The sequence below is a fragment of the Bison bison genome, unplaced genomic scaffold, assembly GCF_000754665.1.
Source record: "Bison bison bison isolate TAMUID 2011002044 unplaced genomic scaffold, Bison_UMD1.0 scf7180017864529, whole genome shotgun sequence".
NCBI lineage: Eukaryota > Metazoa > Chordata > Mammalia > Artiodactyla > Bovidae > Bison > Bison bison.
The window spans coordinates 4,016,672-4,030,394 of record NW_011495079.1 but is presented as its reverse complement, the minus strand read 5'-3'; the positions used below and the strand labels follow the sequence as shown (position 1 = coordinate 4,030,394).

General features: G+C 34.7%; 1 protein-coding gene across 3 annotated transcripts in view; it reads left to right on the top strand.

The window, feature by feature from the left end:
• Positions 1-13,723, top strand: part of UHRF1BP1L (UHRF1 binding protein 1-like) — a 93,799-nt gene that overhangs the window by 22,572 nt on the left and 57,504 nt on the right. For 2 of the 3 annotated variants that reach the window (XM_010831588.1, XM_010831589.1), the window contains 2 exons: positions 11,574-11,736; positions 12,827-12,865. In XM_010831588.1, the coding sequence (XP_010829890.1) occupies positions 11,574-11,736; positions 12,827-12,865 (202 nt within the window). Of the gene's footprint in view, positions 1-3,254; positions 3,716-11,573; positions 11,737-12,826; positions 12,866-13,723 lie in introns of those variants that run through there. The other variant, XM_010831590.1, reaches the window with a different exon arrangement.

Genomic DNA, 13,723 nt, shown 5'->3' with positions numbered 1-13,723 from the left:
GTTGATGTTTAGTCTCATAGTGTTGTCGTTGAAAATGATGCTTAATGTTTTCAATCTTCTGAAATTTAATGAAACTTGTATTATAATCTATTGTGTGATCTGTCCTAAAGATCTGGCTTTCTGTTCCATGTGTACTTGAAAAGAATTTATATTCTGCTGCTTTTAGATGGAATGCTCTATAAATACCAATCAACTTCGTGTGGTCTAATGTGTCATTTAGGACCAGTGTTTTCTTATTGATTTTTCTGTCAGAATCATCTGTCCATTGATAAAAGTAGGGTGTTAAAATCCCCTTCTGTTATTGTGTTATGATGAGTTTCTTCCTCTATGTCTGTTAATAGTTGCTTACGTATTTAGATTTTCCTATGTTTGGTGTGCATGCTAAGTTGTTTCAGTTATGTCCAACTCTTTGTGACCATATGTACTGTAGCCCATCAGGCTCCTCTGTCCATGGGATTCTCTAGGTAAGGATACTGGAGTGGGTTGCCATGCCCTTTTCCAGGGGGTCTTCCCGACCCAGGGATTGAATCCGTGTCTCCTATGATTCCTGCAGTGGCAGATGGATTCTTTACCACTAGCGCCACCTGGGAAACCCATGTTGGGTGTATATATGTATATTTACAACTGTTGCATCTTCAACTTGGATTGATCTTTTTGATCACTATGTAATTCCTTCTTTGTCTCTTGTTACAGTCTTTGTATTAAAGTGTACTTTTTCTGATATACTTATTACTACTCTGGCTTTCTTTTGATTTCCATGTATAGAATATCTTTCATTCTCTTCACCTTCAGTCTGTATGTTTTTAGATCTCTTATTGGTGATGTTGCATTGATCACCTGATTGATACAGTGTTTGTCAGGTTATACACTATAAAATTACCCTATTCCTCACTTTCATACCATATGTTTTGGAAGGAAGGAAGGAAGTACTATATGCAGCTAACACAAAATGAGTGAGGAGTTCTGCTCCACTTCCCTTAAGTTGGAATATCTTATAAGCTATTTAAAATTTTTCTGTGCAGGAGGTTTATCTATTTTCTTCCAGTTATTTACTTATTCAGTCATGCATTTTTATCTATGTGGACTCACGTATATTTACTTTATACTTTGAGTTATAATCCAATAAATTGTATTTTGTTGTCCAGGTTTTTCCAGCTTTGGCCACTGGGAGTCTTTCTTGTGTCTTCAATTCATTTTATTTTATGTTAGTCTTATTATCTTGTAACCTTGGTAAACTCATTTATTAGCTCTGGTAGTTTGGGTTTGTTTTTGTCCTAATATTTGTAGGATTTTCTACATAGATGATAATGTCATCTGGGAAAAAATAGTTTTATTTTATTTCTAAACTGAATGACTTTTATTTTTATTATTTTAAAATTATTTATTATTATTTTTTTTGCCTTCCTATGTCAGCTAGAACCTTTAATACAGAGTTGAATAAAAGTATTGAGAGCAGACCTCCTTGTCTTGTCTCTGTCTTAGGGGAAAAGCATTTTAGTATCTCATCATGAAGTGTGATTGTAACTCTAGAGTTTTTGTACAAGTTCTTTGTAGTTTTGGGGAAGTTCTCTTCAGTTCCTAGTTTATTGAGAGTTATATGTGCACTCATGGTGTTAACTTTGTCAAATGCCTTTTTATGCCTCTACTGAGATCATGTGATTTTATTTTTCGTATGGTGAATTATATTAATTGATTTTGAACGTTAAACCAGCCTTCGTTACTGGAATGAATACTTGGTCATGATGTATATACTTCTTACATATTGTTTGTTAAACTGTGGGTCTTAGTTTGCCTTGTGCAGTCAGTGTTGTTGATGACCATTTTAAAAGAAGGAAATAGAATGGAAAATTTCAGGCTATATTAAACTTTACTTTGAGAAATAATTTGTTTCATATGTATGTACTGTAGTTCATATCCAAAAATTTGAAAACGATGAATTCACTTTTTGAGCCTAAAGATGATGAGGCACAAAGTGGGGCAAGAAGGCAACTAGCCTTAAGAGGAGGGTGCCTGATTAAAGGAGGTACAACTGGGGTGAGGAAATGGTATTGGGTAAGGTAGGTGGCACTGGTGCTAAAGAACCTGCCTGCCAGTGCAGGAGACATAAGAAACATGGGTTTGATCCCTGGGTTTGGAAGATCCCCTGGAGGAGGGCATGGTAACACACTCCAATATTCTTGATGGAGAATCCCATGGATGGAGGAGCCTGGTGTGGGTTACAGTCCAGAGGGTTGCAAAGAGTTGGACAAGACTGAAGTGACTTGGCGTGCACATAAGGCAGAAACGGAATAGGGATTTCTTTAGAAAAGCCTCATTTATTTCTTAGTTTTGATTAGATAAATTTTTTTAAAATATTTATATTTATTTATTTGCCTGTGCCAGGTCTTAGTTGCAGCACACATGATCTTTGACCTCTGTTGCAACATGCAGTATCTTTAGTTGCATCATGTGGGAACTAGTTTTCCAACCAGGAATTGAACCCAGGCCCCCTGCATTGGGAGTGTGGAGTCTTAGCTACTGGACCACCATGGAAATCCCAATTGGAGAAATCTTTATGGCTGCCTGATGAAGCCCATGGTCTGTGAAAGGATGTAATTAGGTGACGATTAACAACTTAATGATCTTAGCCAAAGGACTTGGCAGACTATCAGATTTTGGGAGCATGCTCCAATAGCATGCTGTCTTGTATAACTTTACATATGGTCTTAAGGTACTCTTCTAGAAATATTATTTTTAGTAAAGTCAGGCAGAAGCTATTGTTAGAATTGCTTACATAAAGATTTTGGTTCTTATAATATCTTTTCATATACAGTGAGAATGTAATTTTTGTAGGGACACACAGTCTTGAGATACTAGTTAGTGATTTCAGTTACTAGTTTGTTTCAGGATTTTAACTGGGCCCAATTGGAGAGAATGGAATAATGATGGGGGAAGAATCTTTGGTTTCTTTTAAGTTTTAAATGTTGGATTTGTGTTTCTCAGTCATCATCTTTATTATTTGTCAGCTTGGTTCTAATGCAGTGTTTTAGTTTTAAATTTCTGAAGGAAGAAATCTGATTAAAGAATCTAAATGCCTTGTCAGTCTCTAGATCAAATCAGCTATAACCAAGGATGTATGTTAACATGTCTTATATCTGTACGTTTCCCCTATGTTTATAGCCTTTGAGAAGATGGAATCACTGGTAACTGGGCAGGCACCCTAGGAGGTATTTATTATTAATAAATTAATTTAAAAATAAGTTAATTAAATCAAACACAATGGTATTGAAGTAATTTATTTTCTGGATGGTTAAAATGAATCCTGTTGCTTTAAAGCAATGGTTCTTGGCTATTGTGGTGTTCAAAAACCCCCTTGAAGCCTATCCAAGAACTTAAGATTGTGCCTGCTTTAAACTTTTAAATTATACAATTCAACATGCATTGTTAAATTACCTGTAAAATCTAGTTTTTCATGCATGGAATACCAGAATTAAAATGATTATTTCTAATTATAGCTGTTATTTGAGAAAAATATTATCAAGTAGCATAGCCACTTCCTAAGTTTAGAAAAATAGTAGGCATTGATGTGAATCTCTAATAACATATACTATAATAGGAACCATAAAAACTTTCAGGACAAGGTGAATAATTCAAGAAATGTGTATTAGCTGATGAAGTTTTAAAAGAATGTCCGAGGATTTGTTATCTGAATGTGAAGAGATAATTGTGGAAGAAGGTAAGTAGTTCAGAAAAGGCTTTATAAACTATGTTCTAAGATTGTTTTTAACACTAAAATTTTATAATTCTACCCCCAAATAGTATAGTTAACCTAGAGATAATTCATTTCATAAATCTGTTTCAGATTGCTTTAGCAAATAAAATAATTTATAATCTTTTTTTTAGGAATAGCTATGAAATGGATCTGATGAAATTTCAAATAAATCATGACTAAAATTTACAATAACATTAGATATAAAATTTATACCTCTGTTTTGTCCTAAATATTTACCTTGCACAGTGCTTTATACATAATTTAGACTCTTATTATGTATTGATTATAAAATGTATAATATAAATCAAACCTATCCTTTCCATTTGCCTGGAAATTTTATTCCTTTACTTAGCTATTTTGTTGTTAATAATGAAAAAACTAGTAAGTTTATTTTCATGTAATATATGTAATTAAAGAAGATTTTGGATGAAATAGACATTAGCTTGCAGGTATTAACTTTAAAATTGGTACATTGTTAGAAATATGAAATTAACCAGTAAAATATATACATTCACCTTTAAATTTTATTTCATATAATACCAATGTTAAAATAACACCTGCTTATTTTAAAATAAATCTCTTTACATGGCATAATATGCATAGTAATGGGACATTCTGGTGTGTTCCTAATTTTAAAAATAAAATCAGTAAGAATTGTGCCAGTTTTATCTTTATTATGTTTTGACGTTCTTTTCTGCATTTGTTTTGATTTTGACATTTTCAGGTCAATCAGTTTTCTTTTTTACCCTCACTTTAAGTCTTTAACATATCTACTTTGGTTTTATATAGATTTCGTGTTTCTAATCTCCCACCTCTCCCTCATCTCTACCAAATAATTAATTATTCAGAAATTTAATTCATTGACTTAGAGTTTTACCATTTTTTAAAACGTTTGGTTTAAAATGTTTATATACCTTTTAGAGCTTTAAATGAGTCTTTAGTGAACTAAAGAGGTTTATTTTGATAACAATCGATTCTCTTTAGGATCAGGCTCTGGTATTATAACCCTGCTCAATTATAATGTTTAGTAGAAAAATACAATTATCTGGAGACTTCACATGGCAATTTAGTCCAAAGAGCTTATATCAACACTTGGACAAAGCATAGCAGAAGCATAGTTCTCCCATGCCTCGATGTTATTTTGTGGGTTTTTGTTCCTTTGTTTGCCTAGCATACACTTACAGTGTATTTTCCTCTATCAATTAAGTTATAAGAAATGTGACTGAGGAACCATTCTCCTGTCTCTGTTTTTGGAAGGAACATAATTATATTAATAATGACTGGGAAACATTTGTTTAAAACTGAAACATATGTAAATTAAAGCCTTACATATGAATAATAGCAGGGAAATAATTTGATGTGTCCGTGGCCTACCCAGTATAAGAAACCAACTTTCTCATAGCTGTGGATGTGACAGCATTATATCTTCAGCTTCCTCTTTAAAATATTTTAATAGATGAGCAATATTAACATGTACTATTTGGATAAACTTGAACTTTATTTTTTGGCCCTGTTGCTTGTGGGATGGTAGTTCCCTGGCTAGGGATCAAATTCTTGTGTCCTCGGTGCTGAAGGTGCATAACCCTAACCACTGAACCATCAGGAAGTTCCTAAGCTTGAACCTTTGTTATTGCTCCAGTTAAAAAGCTATAATCAGTGTCTTCATAAGTTTTTTTATTTAAACAAATTTTTAAAATGAATTAATTTATGGCTGTGCATGATCTCCCTTGCTGTGCCCGGGCCTTCTCTAGTTGCAGTGAGTAGGGGCTACTCGCTAGTTGCAGTGCTCAGGTTTCTCACTGGACTGACTTCTCTTGTTGCAGAGCATGGGCTCTAGAGCTCAGTAGTTGTGGCACATGCGCTTAGTTGCCCCACAGCATGTGGAATCTTCCCAGACGAGGAATCAAACCTGTGTCCCCTGCATTGGCAGGCAGATTCTTAACCACTGGACCACCAGAGAACTTCAGTGCCTTTGTAATTTAACCTCAGTGAAAAGCAGGGCAGGAGAAAGACTCTTAATTGGATGTCTGTTTTGTACCTAATAGTTTATGTATTATCTTTAATCCTCACTAAAATCTTTTGAGGTTGGTATTATTTTCTCCACTTTACAGATGAGCAATTTGAGGCAGAGAGATACCACAGCAGGTAGCTTAACTAGAGTTCACATCTGTTTGTCTGACTTTAAGGTCTGTGCTCTTTGCAGGTGTTGTCCCTTTGGTATGAACTAAATTGAAAATAGGATTTCTTGTGAATAACATGTTTTAATCATTCCATCTACCACTTTTGCTTGGCTTGTCTTTTTGGGTTTCTGTTGAAGTTTTGTCTTTATCAAAGTTGTATATACTCCTTATAAAATACTAAACCATACAGAAAAGTATAAAGATGAAGAAATCTAAAATCTCATCAATCATAGGTACTACTGATTTGAGATTTTATAATGCATTTTTTATATAATTGAAATCACATATATAATTTTGAACCTTGAATTTTCATCAGGCAGTATAGTGTAACTACTTCTTTATGTAATTGGCAACATATATTACTTGATACCATCTTCCCAGATGGTGCTAGTGGTAAAGAATTTGCCTGCCAGTGAAAGAGACACAAGATACATGGGTTTGATTCCTTGGTCGGGAAGGAACCCTGGAGTAGGAAATGGCAACCCATTACAGTTTTTTTGCCTGGAAAATTCCACAGACAGAAGACCAAGGTGGGCTGTATTGTCCATGGGATTGCAAAGAGTTGGACATGGCAGAGCTGTGTGCATGCGCGTGTGCGCGTGCGCACACACACACACACACTATTTGATATATGTGTAGGTATAATATATCGCAATTAAAGGGATTATTATGGATATTTAGGTGCTTTTTTCCTTTTGTAAATATCATTGAGACGAACATTCCTGTACCATAGCCAGTTAAGATGTTGTCTGATTTCTCCACTAATGACTCCTCCCTGCCCAACACTAAAGATATATAGTCAGATGTTGGTATTTATGAGTTACTCAGATTAGTTTTTGTTCATCTGTCCATTTGTCCTTTCTTCCCATCTTCCCATTCAGTATGATTACAGTATTTTTTTTTTAATACAATTAGGTTCATTTTTTTCAAGTTACTTTCAGTTTTAGTTGTTTTCCTCTTCACATTCTTTCTTATTTTGTTTTTTACATATGCAGAATATTAACATGCTTTTCAAAAATCAAAACTATTCAAAGCCAGCTTGTCTTCTTGTGTACTCTGTCTGCTGTCCTCTAATCAAGGGTTTTGTTATGTCAGTTGTCTGCCCATCAGTAGTTTTCTTTTTTCTGCATCATTGTCCACATACAAGCCTGCTGAATTTTCTCCCACCTGAAAAAACAAAACTGATTTCTCTCCTACCTCACTGGCCCTTCCTTCTTAATCGCCTTTGTTGGCTCCTTGGCCTCTTAGTGGTCTTTGACCACAGTCTTTGAGCCATTTCATTTTTTTGTCTCTATCTTGTAGATGTACTTATATAACACTGGTGATTATTAAATTTGTATCTGTAGCTACTGAATAAGATTTGAATATCTAGCTACTTAATTGGTATCTTCTCTTGGATATCTGATAAGCATTTCTTAAACTATTCTAAGCCTAAATTCTGATCCTTTATCCCAAACTTACTTCTCCCTCTCTCTCTTTAACCCAATAATTGGTGGCTCTGTCCTTCTCTTTCCTCAGACCAAAAACCTTGGAGCCATCCTTGCCTTCGGTATGTGTTATTAAATCCTATTGCTTTAACTTCAGAGTATGTCTTGAATTGTTCCCTTCTACCACTTCCTACTCTTCCAACTTAATCCAAGGCAACATCTTCTGTTACCTGTATCATTGTAATAGTCTCCTGTCTGGGCTCACTGCTTCTGTCCATGTACTTCTTTCATCTCTTCTCAATAGAGTGATCCTTAAAAAAATTGTTCTCTTATCCTATTCTAGTCAAAACCATCTCCAGTCATTCTCATTTTTACTCACAGTAAAAACCAGAGTCCTTAGAGTGGCTTAAAAGGCTCCACATGATCTGGCCCCTGTTATTTCTCTAACTTTATCTCTCTTCATTTTGCCATTGTTCATTTCCTCCAGCCACCTTGGCCTTTTTTGCTATTCCTCAGACCTGTGTGTTCTTGCCTCAAGTTTTTGTCCTTAGCTTTAACTCTGCCTAGAGTATTCTTCCTCTAGATATTTGCATAGCTAGCTCCTTGGCTTTCTTCAGCTCTTTTCCCATATGTTATCTTTTTAATGAGGCTTTTCCTGTCCACTCTTTTAAAAATGAAAAGATCCTTTGCTTGCACCTCCTATGTTATTTTTGCTTTGTTTTTTCCTCCATAGTTATCAGACTCTGACTTATTATATATTTAACTTTGTAGATATTGGTTAAATTTTATTGAATGATGAATGTGTAATCAGCCCTCTCTTTGTCCATCAAAAGTTATCTTCTCTTTCTCTGGTCTTCTTGCTACATTCCAGATGCTGATCTCTTTTCTGTTCTACTTTATACTGTCTCCTGCCTCAGAACCTTTGTATGTTTTATTCCCTCTACTTGGAAAACACTTTTCTGTCCCCTTCTTTTTCTTGCCTAGTTAACTTCTACTACTCATCCTTTAGATATCAGCTCAAAAGTCCCTATTTCAAAGAACCTCTGGATTAAGAACCCCTGCTGTATTCAGTCTTAGTCATGCTATTTGATCTCTCTGACCAACTAAACTGAGCACTTCACAAAGGCAGGAACCTTGAGTATACTACTTGCCAGTGTATGTGTCTGAATAGTGAGGATACTATTGAGGATTCAGTAAGTATTGAGTTGGCCAAAAAGTTCGTTCAGATTTTTTCCTTTGGCCAACCCAATACTTATGAATTTGCTCCTTTCAAGCGCTAATATTCTGCCTTGAGGCAATGATAGGTCATTCCTATGTGCTTAGAAATGGCAGCCTATCAGGAAACTGTATTTTCAAATCAAATGTGATTCGTGGTAAGTTTGAAACGACTTGGCATTATTGATCAACTCTGAGTTAAATATGAACTTTATATTGACAAAGTCAATGTGTTGACATCTTGTAAGAAGATATGAATCCAGATAAGATCTAACTCAAGAAATTCTGGTTTGAGTCAATGCAGAAAAATGTGTGTATTGATTCTTATTGGTGTGTGGGGCATGTAAATAACCCAGTACATTTTGTTGCTTTAATATTTAATATCAAAAAAAGGTAGAAGCCTGGCTAATAACTTTTTTGTTAGCTAGTAGTTAACTTTGTCAGTAGTTTCACTTTTGAAAAAGTAAAGCTGGGTAAAGTTAGCAGTTTTTTAACCTTTTAGGGTTATGTTGAGAATTAATATATATGAAAGTACTTTAAAGTGCATGTGTAATTTATTGTTATTACTAATATCATCTTTATTGGTTGTGACATTGGGCAAACAAGTTGGTTTCTCATTATATTTAATCTTGTAAAAAGTGGGAATAAAAGTAGTATTGACTCTAATGGGTTATCATGAGAATCAGTAATGTATACACTCAAGGAGAAGAGTCTGGTACCATTAAACCCTTGGAAAATGTTGGCTTTATTCTGTTATTATTTTAAGTCTCTTCTTTTAAGTTTAAGAACTTTCCTTTTTAAATCATTATAGAGAATCTGCATTCTTTAATTCGAATTCAGGGTCAAATCTTTAATGTGACTTTTGGCACTTTCATTAAATACTTGGCATGATGAATGGCAGTGGTGGCATCTGCTGCTGCTTCTACTTCTAAAGAGTTATATCTCATTTCCTTTGTGATGGAATTCCAGCTGAGCTATTTCAAATCCTAAAATATGATGCTGTTAAAGTGCTGCACTCAATATGCCAGCAAATTTGGAAAACACAGCAGTGGCCACAGGACTGGAAAAGGTCAGTTTTCTACTTCTGCTCTACTGAGCAGAAGCCTTTGACCATGTGGATTACAACAAACTGTGGGAAATTCTTAAAGAGATGGTAATATCAGACGACCTTACATGTCCATGAGAAGCCTATATGCAGGACAAGAAGCAATAGTTAGACATGGAACAACAGACTGGTTCAGAATTGGGAAAGGAGTAGGTCAAGGCTGTATATTTTCACCCTGCTTATTTAACTTACACAGAGTATATCATGCAAAATGCTGGACTAGATGACTCATAAGCTAGATTCAAGATTGCCAGGAGAAATATCAATAATCTGAGATATGCAGATGATACCACTTTAATGGCAGAAAGCAGAGAAGCTAAAGAGCCTCTTGATGAGGATGAAAGAGATGAGGGAAAAAGCTGGCTTAAAACTCAACATTCAGAAAACAAAGGCCATGGCTTCCAGTTCCATCACTTCATGGAAAATGGATGGGGAAAAAGAGGAAACAGTGACAGTTATTTTCTTGGGTTCCAGAATCACTGTGGATGGTGACTGTGGCCTTGAAATTGAAAGATACTTGCTCCTTGAAAGAAAAGAAATGACAAACAGACAGTGTATTAAAAAATGGAGACATCACTTTGCTGACAAAAGTGAATATAGTCAAAGCTATGGTTTTTCCAGTAGTCATGTATGGATGTGAGAGTTGAATTTAGAAGGCTGAGTGCCGAAGAATTGATGCTTTTGAACTGTGGTGCTGGAGAAGACTCTTGAGAGTCCCTTGGACAGCAAGGAGTTTAAACCAGTCAGTCCTAAAGGAAAGCAACCCTGAATATTCATGGAAAAGACTGATTCTGAAGCTGAAGCTCTGATACTTTGGCCACCTGATGCGAAGAGCTAATTATTGGAAAAGACCCTGATGCTGGGAAAGACTGAGGGCAAGAGGAGAAGGGGGTGACAGAGCATGAGTTGGTTGGATGGCATCACTGACTCAATGGACATGAGTTTGAGCAAACTCTGGGAGATAGTGAAGGACAGGGAAGCCTGGTGTGCTGCAGTCCATGGGGTTACAAAGAGTTGGACTTGACTTAGTGATTTAACAACGACAGTGTTTCCTTACCTCACTTGTGGATTGGTTAGTAAAATAAGAATATTCACTTCTGTGATATTATCTAGAGCAAAGTAAAATGTAGTAGAGGCTGGCTCGAATCCTTGCATAATACATGAAAAATAGTAGATACTAATTATTCATAAGTTTGAAAGATAATAAGAACTAGAGCTTGACTGTATCTGGTTCTAAGATATTTAAATATACGATGGTGGTTTAGTCACTAAGTCGTGTCCTACCCTTGTGACCCGAGCAACCTCAGTGACCCCAGGGACTATAGCCTGCCAGGCTTCTTTGTCCATGGGATTTCCCAGGCAAGAATACTGGACTCGGTTGCCATTTCCTTCTCCTGGGAATCTTCCCAATGCATTGATTGAACCCAGGTCTCCAGCACCACAGGCAGATTCTTTACAGCTGAACCACCAGGGAAGCCCATGCTGCTATTACATTCTTTTTTCTATTTACTTATTTTTGTCTGCGCTGGGTCTTTGTTATTGTTCACAGGCTTTCTTTGGTTGCGGTGAGCAGGATCTACTCTTCATTGCAGTGTACCAGCTTCTTCTCTTGTTGCAGAGCTCAAGCTTGGGTGTGCAGGCTTTAGTAGCTGCACCACACAGGCTCTAGAGCGAGGGCCCAGTAGTTGTGGCGCACGGGCTTAGTTGCCCTGCATCATGTGAAATCTTCCTGGATCAGTGATTGAACCCACACCCCCTTCATTGGCAGACGGATTCTTAATCACTGGACACCAGCGAAATCCACTATTACGTTCATAATGCTCTGTATATATGCAAGAATGACTCAGCGGTACAGTAACTAACACTAAAATAAATGTCAATATATTCTCTTTCAGATTTACCAAAAATTTATCTCCTGACAAGATAAATCTTAGTACCCTTAAAGGAGAAGGTGAACTAAAGAATTTGGAGTTGGATGAAGAGGTGCTCCAGAACATGTTGGATTTGCCAACATGGCTTGCCATCAACAAAGTTTTTTGTAATAAAGCATCAATTAGGGTGAGACTTTGATATCTGTGCAAGGCATTTTCTGTTTTCATTTTATTTATTTCATCCCTGTTGTTTAAATATTTTATTTTCTGTATTATTTACTAATTTATTAATTTTATTGAAAATTTAATATTCATATTTAAGCAATATTGATAGTTTATGAAAATAATTTTTAAAATTTGGTACATACTTAAAATTTTCTTCATAGGATTTGTTGTCAAATGGGACAGCTTAAATTTGTAGTAAGTAGAGTCTACTTCAAATGAAGGCATAAAGACTGATAAGTTATCTTATTCTGGATATTATACTTTTATTTGAAATTTTGTCTCTTTTCCCCATTTGTTACTTATTTTGATAATTTTAAAGTATTTTTTAAAATATTATTCCTGCTTATTAAAACTTAAGCTTTTTTATTACCTTTGACTCTAATCATATCATATCACTTCTTTGTCTTAAAGATTAGGCTTAGTTTGAGAGCCTACTCAGTAAAAATACTGCATGCGAAAATTAAAATTAAAATTGGGCAATACAGAAAAGATCGTGGAAAGTTTGCTGTATCCTTTGATGATCACCTTTAATTTTTGTTCTATTTTCCATAAACCCAAATGTCTTCAAAAAGTATTACCCTTAATATAGAATTTATTTGAACATTATTTATTTGATATTACTTCCATTTAACATTAATGGTCTCACTTTTATGTTTGTCTTGAATATCTACAAGGAAATTGGCTGGAATTCTAGAATTTAAAAGATTATTAAATGAGCAAAACACTGTTTAAGCTTTGCTGGGAATTCTCAAAGTATAAAATCAAAATGTATTTTCAGAACTTGAGAAAAAACCATATTATTTTTTAGATAATATTAATGTTAGTAGAACCTGAAATTTTTGTTTAAAAAGATGACCAAGAAAATAAGGATAATAATTTTTTTAAAAATAAAATAGGTATAGCTGATTTCAAGAATATAAATGAATTGTTCAATTTAAGTCATCTGATATAATTTGGTATGTCTATCACAATGTTAAGGAAACATCTGTGTTGATTACTGTTTTAAATTACTTTTTTGATGATTCATTTTAAAGAAAAATTTTCTTTTATAGATACCATGGACAAAATTGAAAACACATCCCATCTGTTTGGTAAGTTCTGAATTGCCTCAGAAATAAGCATTTATATTTGTGTGTAATTACTCTGTTAATATTTTGTTTCTTAGCAACATAATCTTATGGCTTTGTGAGCATTCATTCCATTTTGATAGTATTTAGTTTTCTCAGTCTTTAAATGGGAAATTTAAACTTTAAAATGAGAGGGTCTTTAAAGTTCTTCAGGTCTAGAATATTATATTTTAAGTTAGTATATTTTATTGTATCTTTTAACTCTTTATTGACATACTGTGGGCTTCTTCTTTTAATAAAGTTTGATCCAGATTTTCTGTTTCTGCTTTTACTGATCTAATATATAATATATTCTTTAATGTACTTTACTGTTTAAGGAAAGTTGATTATTTGGTCATTTACTGATTTCATTCATTCCACCAAAACTTACTGAATGCTTCCCCTCTGCCCTGAGGGAACATATATTTTTATAAGGAGACTGACAGTGAACAAGTAAACAACACAAGGCAGTTTCAGACAAGGTCGATATTAAATAGAGAATGAAGAGATGACTGGAGATGTGTTAGTGATGACTACTAAGGATATTTGATCTTTCTTCAAGAAAAACTTAGCCTGAGGAATTTTTTCATTATGAGAGTGTTTATTTTTTCATATTTTTATATATTTCATATTTTTTATAGTTACATGTTTTAAATCTCCAGGTTTTAGGTTGGGAGAAGCTTTTAAAGGTTGTTTAGTCCTATTTACAAATAAATAATCTATCAATTAGTAATGTACATTCTGAGGTTAGCAATTATGCTTCTGTGAAACCTGATGGTCTCAGGAGTATATGGCTACTGCTGCTGCTGCTGCTGAGTCGCTTCAGTCATGTCCGACTGTTCG